This window comes from Rhodamnia argentea, chromosome 9, assembly GCF_020921035.1.
Source record: "Rhodamnia argentea isolate NSW1041297 chromosome 9, ASM2092103v1, whole genome shotgun sequence".
In the NCBI taxonomy this organism is placed as follows: Eukaryota; Viridiplantae; Streptophyta; class Magnoliopsida; order Myrtales; family Myrtaceae; genus Rhodamnia; species Rhodamnia argentea.
Genome location: NC_063158.1, coordinates 24028007 through 24054124, shown reverse-complemented (window position 1 = coordinate 24054124; position 26118 = coordinate 24028007). Strand labels below are relative to the sequence as shown.

The 26118-nt window shown below is 42.3% G+C and overlaps 4 protein-coding genes across 5 annotated transcripts; all 4 read right to left on the bottom strand.

The window, feature by feature from the left end:
* Window positions 1-204: 204 nt before the first annotated feature.
* On the bottom strand, window positions 205-1167 carry LOC125316508 (G-type lectin S-receptor-like serine/threonine-protein kinase At1g11410). The gene is made up of 3 exons (XM_048284872.1): window positions 1026-1167; window positions 767-917; window positions 205-676 (listed from the first exon to the last, which is right to left on the bottom strand). The coding sequence occupies exons 1-3, from the start codon at window positions 1112-1114 to the stop codon at window positions 350-352; spliced, it is 567 nt and encodes a 188-aa protein (XP_048140829.1). The 5' UTR covers window positions 1115-1167; the 3' UTR covers window positions 205-349.
* LOC115739789 (G-type lectin S-receptor-like serine/threonine-protein kinase At1g11410) lies at window positions 1122-3888 on the bottom strand. The gene is made up of 5 exons (XM_030673043.2): window positions 2529-3888; window positions 2308-2436; window positions 1649-1851; window positions 1364-1574; window positions 1122-1263 (listed from the first exon to the last, which is right to left on the bottom strand). Exons 1-5 carry the CDS (start codon window positions 3805-3807, stop codon window positions 1151-1153), a joined length of 1935 nt encoding a protein of 644 aa, XP_030528903.2. The 5' UTR covers window positions 3808-3888; the 3' UTR covers window positions 1122-1150.
* A 2982-nt stretch (window positions 3889-6870) lies between these two features.
* LOC115739798 (G-type lectin S-receptor-like serine/threonine-protein kinase RKS1) lies at window positions 6871-10830 on the bottom strand. Of its 2 annotated transcripts, XM_048285174.1 has the most exons (8): window positions 10569-10830; window positions 9456-10271; window positions 9146-9262; window positions 8624-8826; window positions 7939-8149; window positions 7620-7857; window positions 7280-7430; window positions 6871-7178 (listed from the first exon to the last, which is right to left on the bottom strand). In XM_048285174.1, exons 1-8 carry the CDS (start codon window positions 10723-10725, stop codon window positions 6873-6875), a joined length of 2199 nt encoding a protein of 732 aa, XP_048141131.1. In that variant the 5' UTR covers window positions 10726-10830; the 3' UTR covers window positions 6871-6872. The 2 variants fall into 2 exon arrangements, with proteins under 2 accessions (XP_048141131.1, XP_048141130.1); XM_048285173.1 differs by having other exon boundaries at window positions 9456-10830.
* An 8323-nt stretch (window positions 10831-19153) lies between these two features.
* LOC125316480 (G-type lectin S-receptor-like serine/threonine-protein kinase RKS1) lies at window positions 19154-26024 on the bottom strand. The gene is made up of 8 exons (XM_048284819.1): window positions 24959-26024; window positions 22621-22825; window positions 22252-22505; window positions 21192-21404; window positions 20602-20804; window positions 19916-20126; window positions 19601-19827; window positions 19154-19258 (listed from the first exon to the last, which is right to left on the bottom strand). Exons 1-8 carry the CDS (start codon window positions 26022-26024, stop codon window positions 19154-19156), a joined length of 2484 nt encoding a protein of 827 aa, XP_048140776.1.
* Window positions 26025-26118: the final 94 nt, after the last annotated feature.

Here is a 26118-nt window from a genome sequence, read left to right as displayed (position 1 = left end):
GTGCTAAGGTAGTTGGGCCGTTGATTTAGGTTAAATTGATTTCTTTATCAATTTTTTTTTAAATTCACTTTATGTCTTGCACGCAAAAGAGTTTGTCAATGCCAACTTCAGCCTTTTTAATTTTTTTTTTAATTTTTATTTTCCAGGCTTAATATTTAATCCTTTTTTTGCTTTCTAATCCAACATCAACAGTACATCAGGGCTCTATGCCAAACTTTGTAATTACAGGTTCAAAGAAATCAGGATTACAGATGGATGACGAGTTCGGCAAAATCACGAGACCTTATTACGATAGATTTTAAAGTGAATCTGCGTCATATTATTAATCCAGGGCAAGAGAACGGCAAAGCTAGCGGCCTTCGACTATCGAGACCGTAACGTCGTTCGCAGAAGTCGTTCCGTCGTTCGCAGAAGTCGTTCCGTCGCTCCTAGATAGACTCTCCCCATGGTACTTTCTCTTGAAAATGTACGCAGGTCGTTTCGGAGGTGCGAGAACCACGTCGTTGTTTGCCAACATGAACACAACCGCGGACATGTTCGGCCTATCATCTGCGAATTCTTGCACGCACAAAAGACCGATTTGGATGCACCTCAAGGCCTCCTCTTTGGAGCATGAGTCACCCATCGACTCGTTGACAATGTCGGTGCAGTTTCCTTCCTTCCATAGCTCCCATACCTGCGATCGAGTTGTGAACAAGTAACATATGACAAGCATTTTCAGGCTATGTATTATGTCCTAGTTCAGTCCTAGAGTTCCGATACTTACATGGCCTACCAAATTGGAAGAAGGGTTTTCATGGTAATATGCACTGTTCCTTTTGCCACTGATGATCTCCAAAAGCAAAACTCCGAAGCTATAGACATCGGATTTTATCGAAAATATACCTTCCATTGCGTACTCTGGCGACATGTACCCGCTGCCGCAGGGAGAAATGCAGGGGAAAAAAGGGTTTTGTTTGATTAGTTGAGTTGAGGATCTTTGACTCGATAAGCTAGTAAAGCATTGCGACGGCGAAAAATCTTACTATGTTCCGACTACCCGATTTGTGCTTCCTTGGATTTGGTCCCCACCGCATATCCTAGCCATACCGAAATCCGATATCTTCGGATTCATCGCATCGTCGAGTAGGACATTGCTGGCCTTTAAGTCTCAGTGTATGATCCTGAGCCTCGAATCTTGGTGCAAGTACAAGAGTCCTCGAGCCACCCCCGATGCGATTTCGAACCGTTTTCGCCAATCCAGCAACGATCTTTTCGCTTTGTCTGGACCAAGATCGAGATATCAAAAAACCATAGTCCGTCAGTCATGGCTTGATGTATGAAATCAGAGTATTCTAGCTAGTGGGAGAGACAGAGGATCTACCGAAAAGGAAGGCATCCAAGCTTTTGTTCGGCAAGTACTCGTAAATTACCATTTTCTCGTCTTCTTCGACACAGCAGCCGAGTATTCTCACCAGGTTCCGGTGTTGGAGCTTCGCAATCAACCGGACTTCGTTCTTAAATTCTTCAACTCCTTGTCCCGAATGTTGCGATAGTCTTTTGACCGCTATTTCCGTTCCATTGTCCATAACGCCCTGTCAAATTAACTTCCAATTTGCAAGTCTGTATCAATCTTTCTAAGTAGCTTTTTGGTGCAATGGAAGTTTACCTTGTACACTGATCCAAAACCGCCTTGTCCGAGCTTATTGAGGAAGGAGAAATTGTTTGTTGCCGAAGCTATGGTGCTCAGATCAAAGAGCGGCACATCTCTGTTTCCTCTAGGTTCATCGTCACAGTCTTTTACGCTTGGAGAGCCCTCAAAATATGTTGAATTCGTCATTTCACTCATCAGTAGATTTTGGCTTCTGCGATCTGTTTCCACGGAAATGCTCAATACAACCATGGAGAAATTGTGAGATTCTTCATTCAGCAAATTCATTTCGCTAAACGAAATTAGAGTTTTAAGCTTGAAAAGATATTTGCAAACATTTTTATGTCTGTTTTCCTGGTAAATATATTGATGTACTGTATGGTTTCTTCGTCTCTTGTCCCCTGAAACTTGCCTTGTGCTGGTTTGGTTTCAATGTTGCAACGCATGCCGCATTAAGAATTGAACTGCCATCATCATGCTTTCTTTGGTTCAAGGTTCTTAGTTTCGGAATCGCTCAAACAAAAGCACAGATTTTGCTAACTTCCTATAGCTAAGAATAGTTCCAAGACTCTACTGTACAAAATTAAATGGTGAACAAGAGTGGAATAATTTTTGCAGACGAATTTCGCGGAAAGAAAAATACAAAGCGTACTCTTGTTGAGGACTAAGCAACGCACCGTTTCTCTTCTTGATCACCAAGCAGTAGGAGAAGGAGCTGGTGAGCAGTAGCGCTGTCAAAACCGAAACCGAAATTATCGCAATCCTCGCCCTTTCACTGAGGGAACTTGTTTTGCTCCTATAACGAGCTGAAAGGAAAGTACAACACCGTTTTTCAGATTCAATGTGGGAGATACATTACATTAAGAAGTACACCTAGTAACAGCAGAAGCAGGAGTACCTAACTCGATGGCATCGACCCGTACATATAAATCTTGACCTGAATCGGCGAATGTTCTTGTATCGACCAAATCACCATGCCACATAAGGCACCCAAAACTTCCCAGGCCCTCTTGGGCACTAGCATAAGCTGTGCAAGAGCAATTCCCCAAGCATTCCTTCTCACAATCGTTCAAGCTAAAGCTCATGTTGGCGTGTGCTTTTGAAGTGTCCGGAACCTTCACAAGCGCCACCTTCACAAATCCTTCCCCGCCTTGACATGACGATGCCCTGGGCCTCGTTACGCACCCGGCGGATCCATCCCTTAGGTCCCAATCACCCGGGGACTTGGGCACGAACCCTGGCAGGCATGTGCACTCGAACCGTCCCTCATTATACGGATTGCAGTTGCTGTTGGGCCCGCACTTGCCGTAATAATCGCACTGGTCCATCGGATCAGACCAGAATCCTATCCACCGCTGTTGCCGGGCATGCCATGTGAATCGTTGGACCAACCCCAATTCGTTCACCACCATTCTTGAGATGATCGACGCGTTGATGATGACATACATTACAGAAACCTCGTCTGGGTTATTTACAAAGCTCACGTTGAAGATGAAATGGCGAGTCATTTCGGGTATGCCACTCCACCGATCTCCGGTCCATGATCCGGAACGCCAGTATGGATCCCCGTCCTTGTACAGGAACAATTGAGCATAGCCCGTTGGGTCGATCCTATAAGAGTAATTGCCGGGTGCCGGATCCTCCGGGGACTTCCATGATGTTAGGAACCGGTTCAAACCGGTTTTGAGGTCCAATCCGAGTTTCATGAAAGGAAGCAGAGTGTCCGTAGGATAATCAAAGCTTTGCCATATCACCCTTTTGCTAAAATCTTGAACCAGAACGAGATTACCTGAATCCATAAGCCGAGCTGTAGTAGAATAGTTCGATAACGCAGAAGAATCTTTTGCCGACCACACAGGAAAGCTTCCATTTTTCTCATGAAGCACCAAATTTCCATCAGAATCAATTGAAAGTGCTCCCGAAGTGCCACTGATTGGTCTCTCCCGATTAGCAACCCAAACAACGGTTTTCTCAGAAACTTGGTAATACCAAATTCCGACATAACGGAGGCTAGAATTACCCGGGCTGAAGAAACCAAGAGCGAACGTTTTGCCACTGGAGACCAAGAGATCGCCATCTTTGATATTGTTGTTTTGGTTTAGGATGTCCAAGCAAGTACTTACCTGAAGCAGAAGAGGAAGAAGCAGGGCATATCCGAACACCCTTTCCGTGTTCATGTTGTCTTTTCACTTGAGGATACTATTGTATGATTTCTGAGGCAATAAAGGTGACTGAGTGAATGATACCTCAAGCTCTGTGGGAGTGTAGTTGAGGTCTTAATTAGTGAGGATCCACCTCTTTCATTAATTCATGCAAGTACATGTCATTTTCAGTCCAACGTGTAACTGTAATGCAAGCTGTGATGGTGACGCTGCCCTTCCTAAGCTTGATATTTTCGGGCGACATTTCTCGATCATCAGACAAGAAAATGATTCCTACTTCATGTAAATTCAGGTAATGGTCACGTCCCTTGGTGACTTGCATGGCCTTTCGCTTCCCAGCAGCCTAATCCCTTTAATTAATGTGGTCGAGTTTAGTCGCTTGACGTGTATTTGCCATTGCTTTCAACTGTTTTAAGGTGAAAGAACAGGGGTGGTTCTGGGTGGATCTGACGCCGCAGATCAGATTGTGAGGAAAGAGAACTTGACATTAGAAGTAGGAGAGGCATTGCGCGGCTTCTTGCATAGCGCTTTCGCCTGATGGTGAGCAGCATGCTGTTGGTTTCAAGCTGTTGTGACAGAGATGGATACCATGTCGACAGTTATTTCATAGAAACAGTTAGTCGAGCCTGCAAGTTCACCTCCTGAATCTTCTGGTCATAAGCTCATTGTAGAATGACAGAATCTGAGAGTAAAAGAGAAGACTCAGTCCTTTTTAACTCATTAACTACGCTAGTTGCCAAGAAAATTGAAAGGTGCCTCGTATTGTCCAATGCCTCCTATCAAGTGATCTGTTAGTGTTGAAAGAGGGAGAAGAGAAATCTAATGAAGTGGTAATCGGCTACTCTAAATTAGCTCTAACATGCACAACGTCAGGTAAAATTTGTGGCTCAGAATGAAGTTGAAAGGCCTACTTGCTACCACAAAAAATTACAGTTCTTAGGTCCTTTTCAAGACTAAGTCAAAGAGTGGGAAAATTACCAAGACAATCCTAAAACAATTTAGTTTTAAACTTTTTTTTTTACTGATTTAGTCTTAAACCTTTTGTAATTGTGCCAATTCAGTCCATCAAGCCAATTTTAGCTGGCCAGCGCTGACATGGATGCTAGACGGCTGACATAATATTTGTTTTTTTTCAAATTTTTTTCCCTTTTTTCCTTTTCTTTTTCTTTTTTTCCCCCTTCCCTATTCTTACTTCGGCAGCCACGGCGAGGCTCGTCTCGCCATTCACCGATGGGGGTGAGCTTCACATAAGGCCGGCGAGGTTCAACGACCGGCTGGAGGAAGAAGAGGGAAGGGAAAGGGAAAAAAAAGAAAAGAAAAAAAGAAACATGGAAAAAATTAAATAAAAATTGAAAAACATATTAAAATATTATGTTGCTGGACGGTCGGTACCGACTTGCCAAAATTGGTTGGATGGAATGAATTGATATAATTGTGAAAGGTTGAGGGTGAATAAGCAAAAAAGAAAAAAATTTAGGACTGAAGTGGTAAAATTGTAATAGATTTAGGATCTTTTTGGTAATTTCTCCGTCAAAGAGTAGCAATGCCATTTAATTGCCTACAAACCCTTTTAAGATCAGTCCTCTAAGCTGGGTATAATTCTTGTTTTCATATGACAGAACCTACCATATTAAGAAAATTCTTTTGATTTCATCGCAATTTCTGTAGTATGTGGAATCACTTCACTGCTTGTGCTTCTAATTTGCAGTTGCAGAGAGGTTTGGTTCACTGATCAATGTCTACAGGTTCTGGAAATTTTCCGAAATCTCGAGTGAATGCCTTCCATTAACGTGTATATCTGACCAACAAGCGAGACAAGGTGATCGACAACTACTCTTGTAAATGCGAGGTGGGGCGAGAAGAAGGCCACCACATGGAACAGAAATGTCCTCGATATATCGAACCTTTTTTTTTTTTTTTTGTGTTTCTGTATATGTACTCTTTCATGTGCTTAGTACCTGTTTCATATGTCATTAGCAGAGCACAAGTGTGGATCACTTAGTCATGAAAGGGCTGACAAACAGGTAACGTGGAGAAACTCTAACCAGGGCTTCTCACGAAAAATGGTGGAAAAAGAAGAGAGACCATTCATTTCTTATTGAACCACCTTAGTCCTTTCGTGACCCCATCAATATCTGTTCCCTTTGCTGGAGTACATGGGTAATCATTGCGGTCTGCCCATGCGAGCAACCACACCCTACCCATTTGCCGATAACCATCAAGGCAGTAATCAACAGTTATTTATTTTTTTTGAAACGTGAAAAAAAAAAATCACGTCTTTTGGAAAGACGTAACTTCTCTCTCTCCCATTCAGTCTGTCGTTCATTCAGCAGAACACCAAGACACTGAGAAAACAATGATGCTCCTCTCTGCTCTCCAAACGCGCCATCGAAGCGAGGAAACTCTCGGAATTGCAAAGGCGACATCTAATCCGAGGCAATTACGGTATGTCCTTCGTTTATCGATCAGTGATACAAGTTAGGTTAAGGCATGTTTCCGCATGTTTACTATTTAGAATCAAGGATTTAGTATCCTTCACTCTTAAATGCATTCTTATATAAAGCTTCCCTGCCCTCCATGGAAGTCTCCTTTGGTCCAAATAAGAAGCTACGACTTTGATTGAAGTTACGGTATGTACAAAAGAAATTCATACATGATCGCTATCGGATGGACATAATATTATCACAGACAAAAAATGTTTGGAGTGCATCAATTGTGTTCTAACAGAAGCCGACGAACATTCCCACGTCTTCTCTGCAAAAACGTCCATGTCAATTTGAGGTTTCAAATTCAATTTATGTATGATCTTTCTTACGGTCAATGTAATTTGCATTCAGGTAATTGCATTGAGAATTTCTTATATATACGTAATATGCAAGTCACTTTAGCAGTGGGATTTCAAAATATAATGAACTTGCTTATCGCGCCTTGACCGTAGTAATTGTGACATCATTAACAGAAGCAGAAGCAGAAGCAGTGGCATTACTAGATGACATATTTGCTCCATGTTACCTCTTCTTGAAGACAAACGCATGCTGTTTTGGGGACGGAAGCGGCGCATGTTAATGGAATGCATGTGACTAGCGAGCTTCAACAACAGTAACTGTAACTCCATTAACAGAACATGTTCTGTTGCTTGCTGACTGAATATCTCCATTGTAGTCACTCTCATCAATGAACGCAGGCTGTTTCGGGGATGGAAGTACCACATCGGCGTTCCCCAACATGAAAACCACCGTGGACATAGTCGGTCTGTCCGATGCAGATCTTTGCACGCACAAAAGACCGATTTGAGTGCACCTCGATGCCATTTCCTCAGAATATGTCTTGTCCATTGATTTGTCGACAATGTCCATGCATTTTCCTTCTTTCCACAGCTGCCATACCTGGGAAGAACACAAACCAAACACCTTGGACTGTGATGATGTGAATGTAGAGGCTGGTCAAGTTGTGCCTTGCATTGAATTGCATAAGAGTTCATACTTACATGGCCAATTAGACTGCTAAAGGGGTTAATATGACAGCACCCACTATTTCTTTGGCCTGTAATGATTTCTAACAACAAAACTCCATAGCTGTACACATCTGATTTTACTGAAAACCGGCCTTGCATTGCATACTCTGGTGCCATGTACCCGCTACAGAAGCAGGAGAGTAGTAATCAACATGTCATTTATCGCACAAACTTCCTGTGTTGAATTTTGGGTGACATAACTAAAGTTTGAAACTTTAGGATGAAGGACAGAATAGTTGGTCTTTTCCTCTGTTCTAATTTCTCATTGCCTAATCAGGTGAAGCAGAATTTAATCCTCAAGAAGAACACTTACTATGTACCCATCACACGCTTCGTTTTTCCTTCAATTTGGTCTCCTCTGCATATCCTCGCTATCCCAAAATCTGAAATCTTTGGGTACAATGCATCGTCCAGTAAGACATTGCTAGCTTTCAAATCTCTGTGGATTATCCTCAACGTTGAATCCTGGTGTAGATACATGAGTCCTCGAGCTACCCCATAAGCGATTTCAAACCTTTTTTCCCAATCCAGAAGTGATTTCTTTGTTTCATCTGGACCAAATTTCGGAATTTCCTCCAGTTATTATCCATAATATTAGCTGTAGATTCTGGCCACTGGAAGAGAGGACTTACCAAAAAGGAATGAATCCAAGCTTTTATTGGGCAAATACTCATAAATCAACAGTTTCTCGTCTTCTTCAATGCAGCAACCTAAGATTTTCACCAGATTCCGGTGTTGGAGTTTGGCAATCAACCTGACTTCATTCTTGAACTCTTCATTTCCTTGTCTAGAATATTTCGAGAGTCTTTTAACTGCTATTTCTGTTCCGTTATCCATCACACCCTGTGAAAATGAACACATCACAAAATAAAAATTAAGACCTGTCAGACAAAGCTGGTTGCTAAAAAGCTGTTATGAGTAGATTCTAACGACTTATTAGATAGTTAAACTTGCAGAGGATGTGGTAGTTACACTTGTTACATGCTGTATAACCTAGGAAAATAATGTAGCACCATGACTTGTGCTGTGCTCTACTTCTTCTCCCTTGTCTTTTGTTAGTCACTTCCCCGGTTCGTCATGACTGGAAGATTAGAATTGCTACTAGAGACACCTCCATGGATATGGTGGAAGTAACCAGATCAACCACCTTTTGAGAATTTCGAAAGAGGAAATGGTCCTTTACAATGAAACTGGCTCGTTTCCGAGCATTTTCTTTGAGGACATCAATCCACATAAGAGACAGACAAAATGAAGTTAGTAGACTACACATATTTAATTTTAACCATTTGGATACTGTGGAAAAGGGAGATTAATTACCTTATATACAGAACCAAAACCGCCTTGGCCAAGCTCATTGATGGAGGAAAAATTTCTTGTGGCAGCAGCTACAGTTTCAAAATCAAAGAATGGTAGATCTGTTTTTCGTCTACCTTTGCTGTCGAGGTCTTTGAGACCCAGGAGTTCATCGAAATATGTTGAGCTTGTGGTAACACGAACAAGATGATTATTCCCTCTTCTATCTTCTGTCGCACAGTTAAAAAAGATGTTTAGAAAGATGATGAAAGCAACCTACTGCTTGTTACTTAAGATGAATTCACGTAGGCTGATGAATCACAATACAGTGTTCTCTAATTATCTAGCAGTCTGTGCAGCTTCGTTGATCAAGGTTTCCAGTATTGAAATCAATCATCCTTTAACCTAAAATCTTGGCTGGATTTGGCTCCAGTTCAATTTTTAATCTATTTCTTAACCCTGCACATCGAAATAATACCTACTTGTCAAACAGACTGAGAAACACATATGGAAGAAAAAGCTTCTATCTGGGCTAGATCACCGCACCTCTTTTCCTCTTGAACAGAAGGCAGTACATAAGGGAGCCTAAGAGCAGTAATACTAGTGCAGATACTGTTGCCACGATCGCCTTCTTGACAAGAGTACTCCGTTTCCTTTGGCGAGCTGTAAAAGAAGCATGAGAAGCATGCCAATGACATTGACCGTGGAAATCTTACGGAAATGAATGCAAAAAGTGAAGTTCATAATTTCAACTATGAGAAGCGAACAGTTTCATCAAGACAAGAGATCATGGAACAATAATGACAACCCCACGACAGCAGCACAAGTATTTGAAGTAGATATTAGCAATGAGTACCTAAGTCCATTGCATCGACCCGCACATATAAATCTTGACCCAAGTCTGAAAATGCTCTTGTATCCACTAAATTTCCATGCCATTTGAGACATCCATGCTCCCCCACACTTTCATCTGCACTCGAATAAGCTGTGCAGCTGCAATCCCTCAAGCATTCCTGCTCACACTCCTTCAAGCTCAGGCTCATATTGACATGTGCTGTTGAAGTGTCTGGCAACTTCAGCCGTGTCACCTTCACGAAACCTTCCCCTCTTCGACACATTGACGCACCTTGCTTCCTCTTGCACCCACCTGATCCATTCCTTAGGTACCAATCTCCCGGGGACTCGGGTTCAAAGCCAGGCAGGCACGTGCAGTCTGACTGGTCTGCGTTGTTTGCACCACAGTTGCCATTAGGCCCACACTTACTGTAGTAGTCACACTGCTCCTTTGGATAGTAATTAAACTCGCTCCACCGCTGCTCTTCATCATGCCATATGAAGTGTGAAAGTAACCCTGACTCGTGCAACACATGCCTAGACACAACCCATGTGTCCAACATAAAAGAAACCTCTGTCGCATTATTCACAATTGTGACATTGTAATTGAAATTGTCAGGCATTGAGGGAACGCTACCATGTGGTTTCCAAATTATTGGTCCACCGCGGTAATACGGAGCTCGATCCTTGTAAGTGAACAACTGTCGGTACCCTGGTGATTCAAACCTGTAAGAACAACTGCCCGGTGCTGGATCATTTTCGGACTTCCAAGATGTCAGGAACCATTTCAAACCGGTTCTTCGATCCAACCCAAGCTTCATGGACGGAAGCAAGGTATCTGTGGGATAATCAAAGCTCTGCCAAATAACTTCTTTGCTCAAATCATGATTCAAAACCAGATTACCTGAATCCAAAAGCTGGGCAGTGGTAGAACCATTCAAAGTCGTGGAGGAAACAATACTTGACCAAATGGGAAAGCTCCCATTGTTTTCACGGATCACCAGGTTTCCATCATGCTCAAACGCAAGGACTCCTGAAGTATCATTCACTGGATTCTCTCTGTTAGCAACCCAAACGACGGTTCGCTTCGGTAGTCCATAGTACCAAATCCCCACGTAACGCAAGCTTGAATTACCTGGGCTGAAGAAACCGAGAGCAAATTTTCTTCCTCGGGAGATTAAGACATCACCATCTCTCAGGGTATCGTTTAGGGCAAGGGTGTCCAAAGAATCAATCAAATGAAGCAGAAGAAACAAAAACAGGATGTGTAATGACACTGTTCTAGTGTTCATGTTGTTCTTTGATGGGGATGCAGCGTGCTAATGTTTCAGACAAGAAAGCAGAGACATGGCTTTTGCTTCATAACCAATAAAACAGAAACATCTGAATGTAGTTGAGGTTTTAATCGACGACGGGGACCACAATTTGTGACCATTCCCAGGAATACCATGCACCATCCAGATTGTAACCCTGTGGAAAATGAACCATCAAGCGACGACTTTAAATAATCTGTCCTAGCTTGACTTGTCTTCTTTCCTCTCCGGGTACTCCCAGAATGTGTTTTGTAGACTTAGAAGTCAATGGAAGGCGCTTTAAGAAATAGGGAACCGAGGAAAACCACTCATTCATCCGGTCAACATCCTCTCCCTTTCCCTCCGGGAAGCACCGTCAGTCTCCGTGGCTCCGTGCTGATGTCGGACATGAGCCTGACACACATCCAACGCGTGGTCAACTCTACTGGACACGCAACGATATGCGAGTTGGGAATCCCAACACCCTAATCCGACACGTGTGGGTCAGTTTTGAAAATTTTCAATAATACTGTGGTAAAATTGGAAATCTTTCAAAAACTAAAAGCCAAATGTTTCTTATTTCATAATTTTTTTAACAAGGATTGTTTCTTTTTGTTGGATTTATTATTAAATGTTAAATTTAATGGTGGAATGGGGATGGATTTTTCTTTTTCTGTTCAAGTTTTATGGAATATTAGAATGGGATGTAGTTGAATTTGTCAATTCGAAATAATGAATGATACTAGCAAATGGTGAATTACTGTTTTAAGTATAAATTGTTTCTAGGCTCTTTATTATTATTTATTTATTTGTGGATTTGAATCGAATTAACTTGATTCTTTTTTATATAAAAAATATTTTTAATATACTACTTGTCCTTACGTGTTGGAATTATCAATTTTTGAGAAATAATGTTTGGCTTGTTGTGCCTTGTCGCATATCGGTATCGATGCTACTTAGTTTTCCCTTTTGAAAGACCCCAATAAGTCCAAGTTAATGGCATATCATTGCCCATTGGTATTTGCTATTGAGTGTATTTAATTAGGGATAATGGCACAACTAGTTCTTTGAACTTTCACTTAATATTCAATTTTGTCCTTAAACGCCTTTCTTGTTCGATTTGGTCTTTGAACTCTTTTATTTTGTTCAATATGATCCTTTAATTTATAAATTCTCCCCAACTATTATCTACATTCTATCTATTGATATAATTCAATTAAGAAAACACAAGACGTAAAAACTTGAAAATGTAATCTTTCTAACAAATTAGGAACAAGATTTAGATTAGTATAAGTACAAGCATCTAGGTATATTAATATTGTCTTTAGATATCCTATTGAAACACTTGGACTTGAAATAGTAGGAAAATCAATCCGATACAACTCTAAATGAAGTTCCACTTTTTCTAACATAGAAAACATAAGCTAAAGATATGCCTAACCTTATATTTATACAGACCGAAAGGTAAAAAGGCAATAAACATAATCTTTTTATTGATTTAGGAAATGTATTAGAAGGAAAAGATATTCTAAAATCTAGGCAATAGTGTATTTATGAAAACATGTGAATAGTATCAAACAACTAATTTGACTTTATTATGAAAAATAGAGGGATTAGATTGAACAAATTAAAAATTACAAGAACAGATGACAAATCTCCTCATAGTTTATGGACTTGTGGTGAATTTATCCCTTCAAATAAACATTCCCTTCCTTCAGCTGCATCCGAAAATTACGTACCCCATGGTTCTCCACCGTAGCATGAATATAGTAATGCTGAAGACAGAAAAATGCATACTTTCTATGGGACCATCTGAGGGGTATCCCGCAGGTTGATTGGATATGAGCAATTCCCGGGTGCCGGATCCTTGTTGGATTTCCAAGATGTTAGGAACCGGTTCAAATCGATTTTCAAGTCCAACCCGATTTTCATGAAAGGAATAAGGGCATCTGTAGGATGATCAAAGCTTTGCCAAACTACCTTTTGCTCAGATCATGGATGTTAAAAAATTACCCAAATCCAGAAGGTGAGCTGTAGTTGAATAAATCAATATCATAGAGGAAACATTCTTCAACCAAATAGGGAAGCAATCAATTTGGTCATGGAGCACTAGATTTTCACTAGGACCAAGTGAAATGTTGAAGTTTTGCTAATTATAATGTAATCCTCTACTGGACATAACCATTATTTAAGGGTGAACCACGATAAGCCTTGTGTCTCAATTTCTCTTTTGCTCTTTAGCGCTCTGTTTTGTTGTGGTTGTTCGCCGACTCCTAACATTTGGTATTAGAGTGAGGTTTGAAGTTAAGGTTTTCTTGGTGAAGGGAGATCTAAAAAATCAAATCTAGGGAAGACATCATCTAGTCAATCATGAATTGAAGTAGAGAAGTTTCAGGGAAAAGTTTTCAAGCTATAAAAGTTGAAAATGGAGGCTTTGCTTGTGGATAGAGAATTGTGGCATGTCATGTCATTGAAGATGATAAACCCGAGGTGAATCCCAAAGGAAAGGCAAAGGAGGACGAAGCAAAGGATTCCACATCTAGTGAATAGAAGGAGTGGATTAGTAGCGATCAGAATGCATGAAGCCTGATTTAACAATGTCTTGTTGATAACGCCTCGGTGAAAGCGACCTCCGAAAAGACAACAAAAGATCTTTGAACGAAGCTAGTAAGCCTTTTTCAGAGCAAGTCACTCGTGAGTAGGTTGTTTCTATGAAAGCAATTGTACAACCTTTGGATGGGTGAATGTGATTCTTTTTTTGCACCCTTAAATGAGTTTAATAGTATTTGTGGGCAACTTGCATCTATTGATGTTAATCTAGATGAGGAAGATAAAGCATGTTCCTTGTTGTGCTCACTGCCTAACTCATACAACATATAATTATTTTGATTTGCACCGATGTTGGTGCACTATCCTTGGAGAACATTGTATCTACTTGATTGTCCGAGGAGATAAGGAGAGTAGGTTTTGATAATGCAACGAATGAGGTTCTTTTCGTAAGACGAAGGAATAATTAATGATCCAAATCTAGATTTGGTGACGGGAAGTGCGAAAAGGCTAGATACTTAAAGAAGGATTGCAGAAGCAAAAGTGTAGGTCTAGAGAAGCGAGATAAGGCACTATCCTCTAGTACAAAGAAGGATGATGACAACAATACATAAGACATGTATGTCTTCCGCAACTTATCTCGGGTTGATCGCAATGCATTGATAATTGATATTGAAGTGTCTTTCCATGTGACATCTAATAGAGATTGGTTCTATTGTTACTAGCCTCATTAGGGAAGTACAGTGCGAATGGGGGATGATACGATGCTTGCTATTGTTGTCGTGGAAAGATGAAGCTAAAGATGAAAGATGAGACAGTGAAGAATCTTCCGGATGTGATGTATATTCTTGATCTTTTTGGGAATCTTAATTCTATGGGAGCTATTGCAGATGTGGCGTTCGAAAAAATCCCTAAATGATTTTACAGTTGACAAAATAATCTATGGTCTTTAATATCCGAGTAGATTATCATAATGTACATTCAAGTCCCTTCACAAATGAGCTCCATAAACTCTTTAAAGAAGCAAGAAGCGTGGAAGATGCCAAACAGTGGGAGAAAGCTATGAAAGATGAGATTGACTCCTGTGTCTTGAAGCTTGGCTTTGTTTGCTATGAGGCTACGGCAAGGGCGCTGTGCCCGTAATGGGGGGAGAATGTGACGACCTAGAATTGATAAGTACGGATGGATGGGCTAGTGTAATGCCTTGGCAGCACGCGGGCAAGGCTAAGTACATGTCTTCTATCTCACATCGCTTAGGGGTAATCCTAGGGCATTACACGGAGTAGAGAACCCCAAGCCTTGTCAACTAGCCCAGGATAACTCCCCCAAGTGATGTGGGTGGGCCCATTGGCCCTCATGGTTTGAAAATATGTTACATAGCGTAGAGAACCCTAAGCATTATCAACTAGCTCAAGATTATCCCCCAAGCTAAGTAGAACAGAAGACATGCGTTTAGCCTCTCCTGCACACCCGAGGACCGCTAAGGCATTACGGTAGCTCGTCCTTATGTACTTTGGGTTGTCACCTTCTCCCCTCTTTCGAGGACAGAGCCCTCGTTACGGCCCTACACACAATCGGGAGTTGGCTCTCATACCACCCGAAAGGACCTAAGAGTTTGACATTGTGTAATATTGTCCGCTTTGGGCCCACTAGCCCTCTAAGCGATGTAGGATAGAAGATATGCGCTTAGTTTCGCCCGCGTACTGCCAAGGCATTGCACTAACCTGTCCCTCCGTACTTTTCAAGTCCGGGCCATCACATATATATTGATGATATGCTGCTAGTTGGGAATTGTGATGGCCTGAATTTGTATCAAATTATTTAACAAGTAGATTTGGTGATTTTGAACCTAAGTGTTAGAAATTATAACTTGAGGTTTAACTAACACGCAGTGGGGCATTAATATTGGTTACTTGAATCGTTAAGGAAACTGTTGTGTCGGAATTGATTCACGGTTTGGGCGCCAGGACTTTTTGGCCCACACTTTCACCCCCGAGACTGTTCAAATTGTGTATTGCAATGAATTAGGCAAGAGTTTCACACTTACATAGGCAATTAAATTTCTTTGGCCTGTAATGATCTCCAACAACAAAACTCCATAACCGTACACATCTTATTTTATCGAAAAGCGGCCTTGCATAGCATACTGCGGTGCCATATACCCACTCCAAAAGCCAAAAAAGAGAGCATAATCAACATCTCATTCACCCTATACTTGTTGAATTTTCAGAAACATAACTAAAGGTTGAAACTTAAGTATTAAAGACAGAAAATGGTTGGCCCAAGTTCTTTTTCTTTGTTCTAATTTTGTCATTGCTTAATCAGGTGAAGCAGAATTTAATGCTCAAGAAAAACACTTACAATGTCCCGATTGTTAAAATATGTCTCGAGTTTGAGCCCAAAGCGAAAAACCGAATTTCGAATATAAATATATTCTTAATCGTGAAAGATAACAGATTATTTCTACGTTGAAGAAGCAATCAAGATTTGAACGAAATCTGTTTTGTTATCCATGGATGTTTATCCCTTTGAGCTATTAGAGTCGTGCAAAAGAAAAAAAAAAAAAGGAAGAGATTCTGAATGATATCCAGTGAATTAAAAGGCCCGAATATCCGTGTATGGGTTTGAGTTGACTTCAACGTTTCCTAGTTCAAGTCGGGTTGGTTTCCTTCATGCATATATATATATAGAATATATATCAATGGGCGTTTCTTACGGAGACCTAGACTAGTGCTGCCGTGAAACCGTGAAGCACCGATTTCGCGTGAGTGCTTGGTGTGCCAAAGTTGATGCAGAGTTGTTGAAGCACCGTTTATCGAGTGCTTGTTCATGGGGTTTATTCTCCGGAATCATATCAAGAATTCAAGTGTCGAAGCTGATTAAATTTTGAGGTTAGATTTGTGTAATTCCTTTGCGAGATTGAGAGATTATTTCGTTAGGAATTTGAGGCTAAACACTGTGTGCATTCTTGGATGTAATTGGGGCTTGGGAAATACTGAGAGTGTTTGAGTAACTCGAGTATGGTTTGTAATCTCCGTGTATCACTTGATTTATAGTGAAATTCGTTGCTGCTCTCCCCGTGGATGTAGGTCTCTACGACCGAATCACGTACATCCGGTGTCCGATTTATTTTCTTGTTCTATCTATTTTATTGTTCGATCGCTTGTTCCACGCAACAATTGGTATCAGAGCTAGGCTTTGTCGAATTGAAGCGAATCGATGGCGACAAAAGAAGTAAAAGTAAAAATCGACGGATTTGAGGGGAATGACTTTGGTTTCTGGAAGATGCAGATTGAAGACTATCTATATCAAATAAAGCTGCACTTGCCCCTGTGCGGGGAGAAACCGGAGACGATGAAGTAAGTTGATTGGGAATTGTTGGATAGACGAGCGCTGGGTGTTATTCGGCCGACGTTCGCTCGTAACGTCGCGTTTAATATCGTCAAAGAGAAGACCACTGCGGGTTTGATGAAAGCCATGTCAGATATGTATGAGAAGCCCTCTGTGATCAACAAGGTCTATCCGGTGCGACGTCTGTTTAATTTGAAGATGAGCGAAAGTGCGTCTGTTACTAATCATATCAATGAATTCAATGTGATTGTTAGTCAATTGAGTTCGGTTAATATTGACTTTGAATATGATGTATGTGCTTTGATTCCGTTATCCTCATTGCACGATAGTTGGAATACTACTGTTACTGCTGTTAGTAATTCCTCCGGATCAATAAGTTTAACTTTTGATGGGATTCGGGATTTAATTCTGAGCGAGGACATCCGTAGAAGAGAATCCGGTGAATCTATATCTACTGCTTTAGTAGGTGAAAATAGAGGAAGAACCGGTACTCGTGGTAGTAGAAGTAGTATGAACTCAAATAGACGCAGTCGGTCTAGGTATGATGGTGTTGTCTGTTGGGACTGTGGCAAGAGAGGGCATCTTAGAAGGAATTGCTTAAAGCTAAAAAACGAGAAGGGTAAGGAAATTAGAGTTGAATCTGCGGATGATATTGCAGCTGTGGCTGATGATTCTGATGGTGTCGATAGGATCTTGTCTATCACCGAGAATTCGTCATTTCACGGATGGATTATGGATTACGGTCGTTCTTTTCATGCTACACCAAATAGGAATTGGTTTGCTACTTATTAGTGCACGGATAGTAGTAAAGTGCGGTTGGGGAACAACGCCGAATGCGATGTTGCGGGTGTTGGTGATGTTAAAATCATGATGCATGATGGTATTGTGAGGACATTGATTGGAGTAAGACACGTTCCAGAATTGAAAAAGAACTTAATTTCCTTGGGTGCTCTAGATTCAGTTGGATGCGGGTATTCTTCACAAGGTGGAGCTCTGAAGATTGTTCGAGGTGCCCCGGTGATAATGAAAGGAATCAAGCATGGTGGCCTGTATGAACTTCAAGGTGAGACATTGACAAGTTTCGCTTCAGAGACGTCGGCATCGGTTTGAGAGTCTAATGATTGCTCGAGGAAGACCCGGGTATCTCTGCTGAGGTACAAGTTTGATGTTGTTGTCAAGAATACGCGGTCGAGAGCTTTGATCGAAACGGAGGCTAGTTAGTCGATCAAGCATGTGCGAACCGATAGTAGCATGAAGTCATGCTCAAAGCTGGTAAATAAATTCTGCATGATAAAGGGCATAGTGAAACACCGCACTAGTGCTAGTAGACCATAACGGTTTGTAGAATTGATGAGCATAACATTATTAAAGACAGCCCATAAAATGATCTCTAGTGCTGGTATGGCTAGAAGAGTTTTAGCGGATGTGCTTAATATGGCGAGCTACCCGATGAACAGATCTCCATCGATCGTGATCGGATTTCGGACTCCCGAAGAAGTGTGGTCGGGTAACGTTGCTGATTATTCTATTTTTAGAATATTTAGTTGCCCATGTTATTATCGAGTAAGTGATGGTAAGCTCGATGTGAGGGCAATGTGCATATTCCATGGCTATGCACGAGGTGAGTGGGGTTATTAGTTGTGGTGCCCGAATATAAATCCACCCGTTCGTAGCAGAAAAGTTACCTTTGATGAGTCTCCAAGACTTCCGGCTAGGAGTGATTATAGCAGTATTCATATGGATCTAGGCGGTGTTCAGCTTGAGGTGGAGTTGCAACTAGAAACTCCCGAGGTAGCGGATATTAGCGCGGTAATCGATACAGATGGTACTTGTAGCGAGGTGGAGTCCGTAGAACCAATAGTTCTTTATGCTGCTGATATTGACAAGGTACGTATTCGATCTTTTGACAGATATAGATGCAATGAAGGTTTTGCTTTATCCGTGATTAAGGAGCTTGTATTAGAAAGTACTTGTGGAGCGATTAAAGGTGCATGTTCGGTTGATATTCTGATGAGGTCCATGGTTATGGCGAAGTTCAAGCGCGGCTTGGACTTGGAAAGCGGCTGTGGCGGTTGAGCCTATTGAGGTTGTTGGGATAGTAGTTGCGATGATGTTCGGATTATCAGCGAAGCGATTGTGACTTGGCCCAAACGTCGAGCCAAGGTGGAGATTGTTAAAATATGTCTCAAGTTTAAGCCCGAAGCGAAAATCCGAATTTCGAATATAAATATATTCTTAATCATGAAAGATAACAGATTATTTCTACGTTGAAGAAGCAATCAAGATTTGAACAAAATCTGTTTTGTTATCCATGGATGTTTATCCCTTTGAGCTATTAGAGTCGTGCAAAAGAAAAAAAAAAGGAAGAGATTTTGAATGATATCCAGTGAATTAAAAGGTCCGAATATCCGTGTATGGGTTTGAGTTGACTTCAACGTTTCCTAGTTCAAGTCAGGTTGGTTTCCTTCATGCATATCTATATAGAATATATATCAATGGGCGTTTCTTACGGAGACCTAGACTAGTGCTGTCATGAAGCCGTGAAGCACCGATTTCGTGTGAGTGCTTGGTGTGCCGAAGTTGATGCAGAGTTGTTGAAGCACCGTTTATCGAGTGCTTGTTCATGGGGTTTATTCTGCGGAATCACATCAAGAATTCAAGTGTCGAAGCTGATTAAATCTTGAGGTTAGATTTGTGTAATTCCTTTGCGAGATTGAGAGATTATTTCGTGAGGAATTTGGGGCTAAACACTGTGTGCATTCTTGGATGTAATTGGGGCTTGGGAAATACCGAGAGTGTTTGAGTAACTCGAGTGTGGTTTGTAATCTCCGTGTATCGCTTGATCTATAGTGAAATTTGTTGTTGCTCTCCCCGTGGACGTAGGTCTCTACGACCGAACCACGTACATTTGGTGTCCGATTTATTTTCTTGTTCTGTCTATTTTATTGTTCGATCGCTTGTTCCGCGCAACACCGACCACCCACTTCGCTTTTCCGTCAATTTGGTCTCCTCCACATATTCTAGCTATCCCAAAATCTGAAATCTTCGGGTTCAATGCAACATCCAGTAAGACATTACTAGCTTTCAGGTCTCTGTGGATTATCCTCAACATCGAATCCTGGTGTAAATGCAAGAGTCGTCGAGCTACCCCATATGCAATGCCGAAGCTTCTTCCCCACTCCAGAAGTGATCTTTTCGTTTCATCTGGACCAAATTTGGAACTTCCTCAAGTTATTATCCATGATTCTAGCTTCAGAACAGAAATTCTAGCCACTGTGAATAGAGGACTTACCAAAAATGAATGAATCCAAGCTTTTATTGGGCAAATACTCATAAATTAACAGTTTCTTGTCTTCGTGAATGCAGCAACCTAAGATTTTCACCAGATTCCGGCGTTGGAGTTTGGCAATCAACCTGACTTCATTCTTGAACTCTTCATTTCCTTGTCCAGAACATTTCGAGAGTCTTTTAACTGCTATTTCGGTTCCGTAATTAATCGTCCCCTGTAAAAAGTAATGCATCACAAGAATATATATTGAGGCTTGTCAGATGAAGTGGTCGCTCAAAACCTGTTATGAGTAGATTTTAAGATTCATTAGGTAGTTAAACTTGCTGGGAGGATTGTTGGTTAAATTCATTACATGTCGTTTGACCAAGAGAAATAAAGAAGCAACACAACTTGTGCTGTTGTCTACTTCTTCTCCCTTGTTTGTCACTTGGTTTGGGATGACTGGAAGATGAGAATCGCTACGAGACATGCCACCTTAGATATAGTGGAAGCAACCAGATTGCGATATCTTTGGAGAATTTTGAAAGAGAAAAAGACCCTTTGGAAAAAAGAAAAATACTAGCTTGTTTCTGTGCATTTTTTTTTTTCCAGGACAGCAATCCCATAAGAGAGAGACAAATGAAGTTAGTAGATTAAACATAGTTAATTCACTAACTATTTGGATTCTGTGAAATAGGGAGATTTATTACCTTATAGACCGATCCAAAACCGCCTTTGCCAAGCTCATTGAGAGAGGAAAAATTGCTTGTGGCTGCAGCAACAGTTCCAAAATCAAGGAACGGTAGATCTGTTTTTTGTCTTGCATTGCGGTCGAGGTATTTCAGACCTTGAAGTTCAACCAAGTATGTTGAGCTTGTGGTAGTACTAGAAGGATGATTGCGCCCTCTTCTATCTGCTGTCACACAGTTGAATAAAATGCTTAAAAAGGTAAACGAAAGCAATTCTGTGATGCTTCTGGTTTTGCCATTCTGTAATACGGATTTTGCCTTCAACAAAGAGCTCATCGCGTGTTGCCTAAGATCAATTCACCGAGGCCTGATTTCAAGATGCATCACAATACAATGTTGACTAATTATCAAGCACTCTCTGGGCAGCTTCAGTGATCATGGCTTCCAGTAGTAAATTAACTACCCTTGCCTAACATCCAGGCAAGATTAGCTTCATTTTTAATTTAATTAATTTCTTAATCTAATTATCGAAACGATTATATCTCCTTGTAAAGTGGACTGAGTACTATATATGGCAGTAAAAGCTTCTGTGAAGGTTAATGATCACGCACCTCTTTTCCTCTTCAACAGAAGGCAGTACATAAGGGAGCCCAAGAGCAGCAACACTAGTGCAGATATCGATATCGTTGGCACCATTGCCTTCTTGACAAGAATACTCCTTTTCCTATAGCGAGCTGTAAAAGAAGGCACGGGTAGCGTGCCAATGACATTGAACACGGAAATCTTAGGGAAATCAATTGAACAATTGCAGTTTCCAATATGAACTGTCAGAAAGCAAACGGTTTCGTCAAGACAAGAGACCAGGAGATATTGGGACAACAATACCAACCCCACAACAACAGAAAAAGTATTTGAAGTATAGATTAGCAATGAGTACCTAAGTTGAGACGCTCTGAAAATTCGACTTCTATTTAATGGTAAAAGCCAGTCAATGGAATGATTGTGAATTCCAATTTGTTATTCAACATGGGATATTAAGGAATTAGAAATCGAAAATTGGAAATTTCCCAGATCGTTGATCGGATTGGATTAGGTTTCGATTAAGTGAGTCGTCGCGCTCTAGAACTAGAAATTTTTGTACCGGGTCTTATTCTGATTGAATTGGCTCAAATTTGGATTAAATTACCCTTGGTCGGATTTCCGGATTCGGAACTACCCTAGGATGAAAAATTATCAAAATACCCCCCACCCAACTTTCGAAATTACAAAAATACCCCTAATACTTTGTGAGCTATGGGACAACACTATTAATTAGTAGGCCCCACCTCATCACTTCAGCCCTCAGTCACCAGATTTTTCTCTCTCTTGTGCCCGACACCGCCCCACCCTCCTCTCCCCCCACCCCCCCCGGGAAAACGACTTTCCCCTCCTCTTCTTCTCCTTCTTTCTTCATTTTTCTGGCAACGACACTCCCTCACTGAGCTACCACCCCATACTACACCCACCACAGAACCCCACCGTCACCGTCGGACCACCGCCGCACTGCTAGAGTCGCCGGAAAGTCGGCTAGAAGAAGCTTTAGCAACCTGCTCTGTTTCCGCCGGGTTTGCTGCTGCTGCTGCTTCTCTGTTCTGTTCAGCCATCCTCAGCCCAGCTCCGCCCTCCCCCGACCTCCACAGACTTCCTCCAACGCTGCCCAGCCACCACCAGGTCGAATCTCAGCCGTAGCATGCCGGAATAGCCACGAACAGCCCCCTTCTGCCACTGCCTGCCCTGTTGTTTTCGCTGCCCTGCCCTGCACTACTTGCAGTTGCTGCTGCCGCTGTTCTGCCACCTTTTCCAGCCACCTCCGGCCACCATACACTCCCCAACACTCCCTCAGACCTTTGCCACCAGCCCCACGAAGCCCAGACGCCGCTGGAGCTCTGGAACAGCCCCGACCAGCTTGCCCTGTTTCTGTTCCGCCTGCTGCAGCTTCTGATAGCTGCTGCCGGCGCCAGCTCCGGCCACCACAAGCCACCTCCAACCACCTCCAGCTACCTCACATCCCCCTCAAACCTCTTGCCACTCGCCGCCGCCTCAACGCCCGCCACAGCCACGAACAGCCAGCTCCGCGCCTGACCTGTTCTGCCATGCCCTGTTTTTGGGCCTGGGCCGGTTCTGTGGGCCTGCGAATTGGGCTGAAGCCCAATCTGTTTTTGGGCTTGAAGCTGGGCTTTGTAATAGGCCCGTGGACCCATTAAGCCTGAAGTTTGGGCCCGTAGTCCGAGGTTCTTGATTCGCGATTCGATCGAGCCCAACGCGCGCGCCAAAGATTTCTAAGGACCACAGCCGCATTCGCTTCACTTATTTGACTATGAGTCGACCTCTAATCCTTAGTTAGGTCGCTAATTACGTTTGTATTAGCGTAATTAGATTATTAGGTGTTTAGGTAGTTCGATTAGGGCCGGTTTAGGTTAGAAACTTGGTTTAGGTTCAATGGCCCTAATTGGTTAAATTAGTTTGGTTAGCTAGGGTTCTATGGCTAATTAGATTTAACCGATTGATTGAATGACTATTATTGCTTGATTGCGAGCGAGCAATAGGTTAGAGACAAGTGTACGTTCGGTTGACGAATCGGATTAGTTAATAATGAATCTATGTGCTAATCGAGTCTAAATAAGCGAGATTGGATTGAATTCTCGTATTGATATGCTTGGCCTTGATTGAATCGATCGTCATATCGATTGTTTGATTGAATGGATTGATTATCTATCGATTGATTGAACGTTCGATTTGGGAGTTAATTGTCTCGCTATGCATGCAGAGTTACTTGGATAATTCTATGCATTCGTATGATCACATTTGGCATCAATTGCATATATTGGCATGAAAACGGCCTTGGGCCGAGTCACGAACATGTCGTGTGAACATATGGCTAAAAATGAAATTGTGAATTGATGGATTGCCAAATGTGTTTGAATGGTCATATAATGGATTTTCCCTAATAATGTCGTGTCGTGTCAATCGGAATTCCACGACTTGTTGGATGCACGCCTTTCCGTGTCGTCGGATTGAGCAGATGCCGGTCGCGGCTTGTGACGGACCGAAGCCCTTTTTGGGATTCCTGGTAGTTCCGTGCCGTGTCCATCGGAATCACACGGACTATCGATCACCGTCGCCGGAAGTAAGGGACGAAGCCTGGTCTTGCCGGTAGACATTGCCGATCGTAGTGTAAAGTCATACCGGTTGTGTGCAATTAGGCCGGATGACCGTTAATAACCGGATCACATGTGATGTCTGCGTGTGCGATTGATGTGAAGTTCATGGATTGCTATGTGTGGCACGTTGAGTCAAGTATTGCATACCGTGTGATTTTTAGCATGTGAACTGCATGTGATTGAATTGTTTATATATCAATATGTGCTTGGCCGATAGGACCCTCTTAACAAATCAACGCCCTAGCCGGGTTTAGGCGTTGACTTACGGAAATTTTTTTATCTCACCTCGTGTTAACCATTTCGAGTCCATAGTGATGCGGTGACCCGTCGGGTTCGGGGTCCCAGTCGACCGGTCCTACGATATTGTGTATCGTCCGGAACCGAGTACAAATAGGACTTGGGAACTTCACATCACCACTATTTGGGTGGACGAAGGTTTGCCGCAATGTGTGGCACATGTCTTTAAAGCCTAGTTCTTGGATGATGGGGTGGAAACTTAGGGCCCATTCCGTGGACTTCAGGGGCCACTTGACATGGTTTCACCTATTCTGTCCCGGCTTCCGATGGAACTCGATACGCCAGATGGTGAGATCGTAAACCACGAACACGACTCCGACCCCGACCCCGACTTGATTGAGGAAGATATCGTTGAGCCTTCTTTAGAGTGTTCGTTGGCTTCCGATTGCGACCCTTCACCATGACTTCGAGGGTTCGTAGTCTTTTGATAGGTACTAACGTGGATTTTTGGGAGTAAATGAGAACTTAACCCTACTTGACCCTCATACCTTTTGTTGGTCTTAGAGAGCCGCCCTAAAGAATGGGGTTGTATTTGACTGCAACTTTGTAAGGTTAAAAATCATCTGCTTTTGGTACTATATTAACAGTTGTTACGGTATATGACTGATGTTGTTGATCTTATTTCTATCTCTATTGTTTTCTTGAATGGGGAGAGTTCGCGTTTCCGCATGCATGCTAGGGTATCATTGGTCAATAACGCACCCGGGACGTTATATTTTATGACCCGAGGCGTTTTGGTAGGAATGTCGCGTACTCGAGAATCGGGGCATGACATAAGTTAGTTGCATTGACCCGCACATATAGATCTTGACCCAAGTCTGAATATGCTCTTGTATCTTGTAAATCTCCATACCATTTGAGGCATCCATATTCCCCCATACCTCCATTTGCACTCGAATAAGCTGTGCAGTTGCAATCCCTCAAGCATTCCTTCAAGGTCAGGCTCATGTCGACGTGTGCTGTTGAAGTGTCCGGCAACTTCAGCTGTTTCACCTTCACGAAACCTCCCCCACTTTGACAAATTGACGCGCCTTGCCTCCTCTTGCAGCCGCCTGTTCCGTCCCCTAGGTACCAATCACCCGGAGACTTGGGCTCGAAGCCCGGCAGGCATGTGCAGTTGAACTGGTCTGCATCGTTTGCACCACAGATGCCATTAGGCCCACACTTGTTGTAGTAGTCACACAGTTCCTTTGGATGGTAATTAAACTCGGTCCACCGCTGCTCTTCATCGTGCCACATGAAGTGTTTAATTAACCCTGACTCATGCACCACATATCTGGAGAGAACCGATGCATTGATGACGGCACACATCAGAGAAACCTCGGTCGCGCTATTCACAATTATGATATTATATATAAAATCGTTAGCCATCCTGACAAGGCTACCCTGCCACTTTATAATTATTGGTCCGGGCCGCCAGTACGGAGCTCGATCCTTGTAAAGGAACAACTGTGGGTAACCTGTCGGTTCAAACTTGTATGAACAACGGCCCGATGCTGGATCATCTTCGGATATCCAAGATGTCAGGAACGAGTTCAAACCTGTTCTCCGGTCCAACCTAAGCTTCATGGACGGAAGAAAGGTATCTGCGGGATAGTGAAAGCTCTGCCAAATGACCACTTCGCTCATACCATGATTCAAAACCAGGTTACCTGAATCCAAAAGCTGAGCAGTAGTCGAATTATGTAAAGTCGTGGAGGAAACATTGGTTGACCAAATGGGAAAGCTCCCATTGTTTTCATGGATCACTAAGTTTCCATCATGATCAAATGCAAGGACCCCGGAAGTATCATTCACCGGATTTCCTCTGTTAGCAACCCAAACGATGGTTCGCTCCGGTTGTCCATGATACCAAATCCCCAGGTAACGCAAGCCGGAATTACCTGGGCTAAAGAAACCGCGAGCAAATCTTCCTCCTCGAGAGATTAAGACATCACCATCTTTCATGGTATCATTTGAGCCAAGGATGTCCAAAGAATCAATCAAATGAAATAGAAGTGTTGACGCCTAAATTTTGATTAATCTATTTTTTGCATAAAAA

Bases quoted from the DNA above. Each gene is read 5' to 3' on its own strand.
- LOC125316508 (XM_048284872.1), bottom strand. From the start codon at position 1,114: ATGAATCCGAAGATATCGGATTTCGGTATGGCTAGGATATGCGGTGGG. The intron at 918-1,025 runs GTAAGATTTTTC...TCCCTGCGGCAG, and splicing joins AATCGGGTAGTCGGAACATA to CGGGTACATGTCGCCAGAGT. The intron at 677-766 runs GTAAGTATCGGA...ACTCGATCGCAG, and splicing joins CTTCCAATTTGGTAGGCCAT to GTATGGGAGCTATGGAAGGA.
- LOC115739789 (XM_030673043.2), bottom strand. From the start codon at position 3,807: ATGAACACGGAAAGGGTGTTCGGATATGCCCTGCTTCTTCCTCTTCTG. The intron at 1,852-2,307 runs GTGCGTTGCTTA...CCGTGGAAACAG, and splicing joins GGTGATCAAGAAGAGAAACG to ATCGCAGAAGCCAAAATCTA. The intron at 1,575-1,648 runs GTAAACTTCCAT...TTAATTTGACAG, and splicing joins GTTTTGGATCAGTGTACAAG to GGCGTTATGGACAATGGAAC.
- LOC115739798 (XM_048285173.1), bottom strand. From the start codon at position 10,725: ATGAACACTAGAACAGTGTCATTACACATCCTGTTTTTGTTTCTTCTG. The intron at 9,263-9,455 runs GTACTCATTGCT...CTTCTTTTACAG, and splicing joins GGTCGATGCAATGGACTTAG to CTCGCCAAAGGAAACGGAGT. The intron at 7,858-7,938 runs GTAAGTCCTCTC...AATTTGGTCCAG, and splicing joins CTTGGATTCATTCCTTTTTG to ATGAAACAAAGAAATCACTT.
- LOC125316480 (XM_048284819.1), bottom strand. From the start codon at position 26,024: ATGAAAGATGGTGATGTCTTAATCTCTCGAGGAGGAAGATTTGCTCGC. The intron at 21,405-22,251 runs GTCGGGGGAGGG...GCTTTCTGACAG, and splicing joins GTTGGAGGAAGTCTGTGGAG to TTCATATTGGAAACTGCAAT. The intron at 19,259-19,600 runs GTCGGTGTTGCG...GTGATTCCGCAG, and splicing joins ACGGAAAAGCGAAGTGGGTG to AATAAACCCCATGAACAAGC.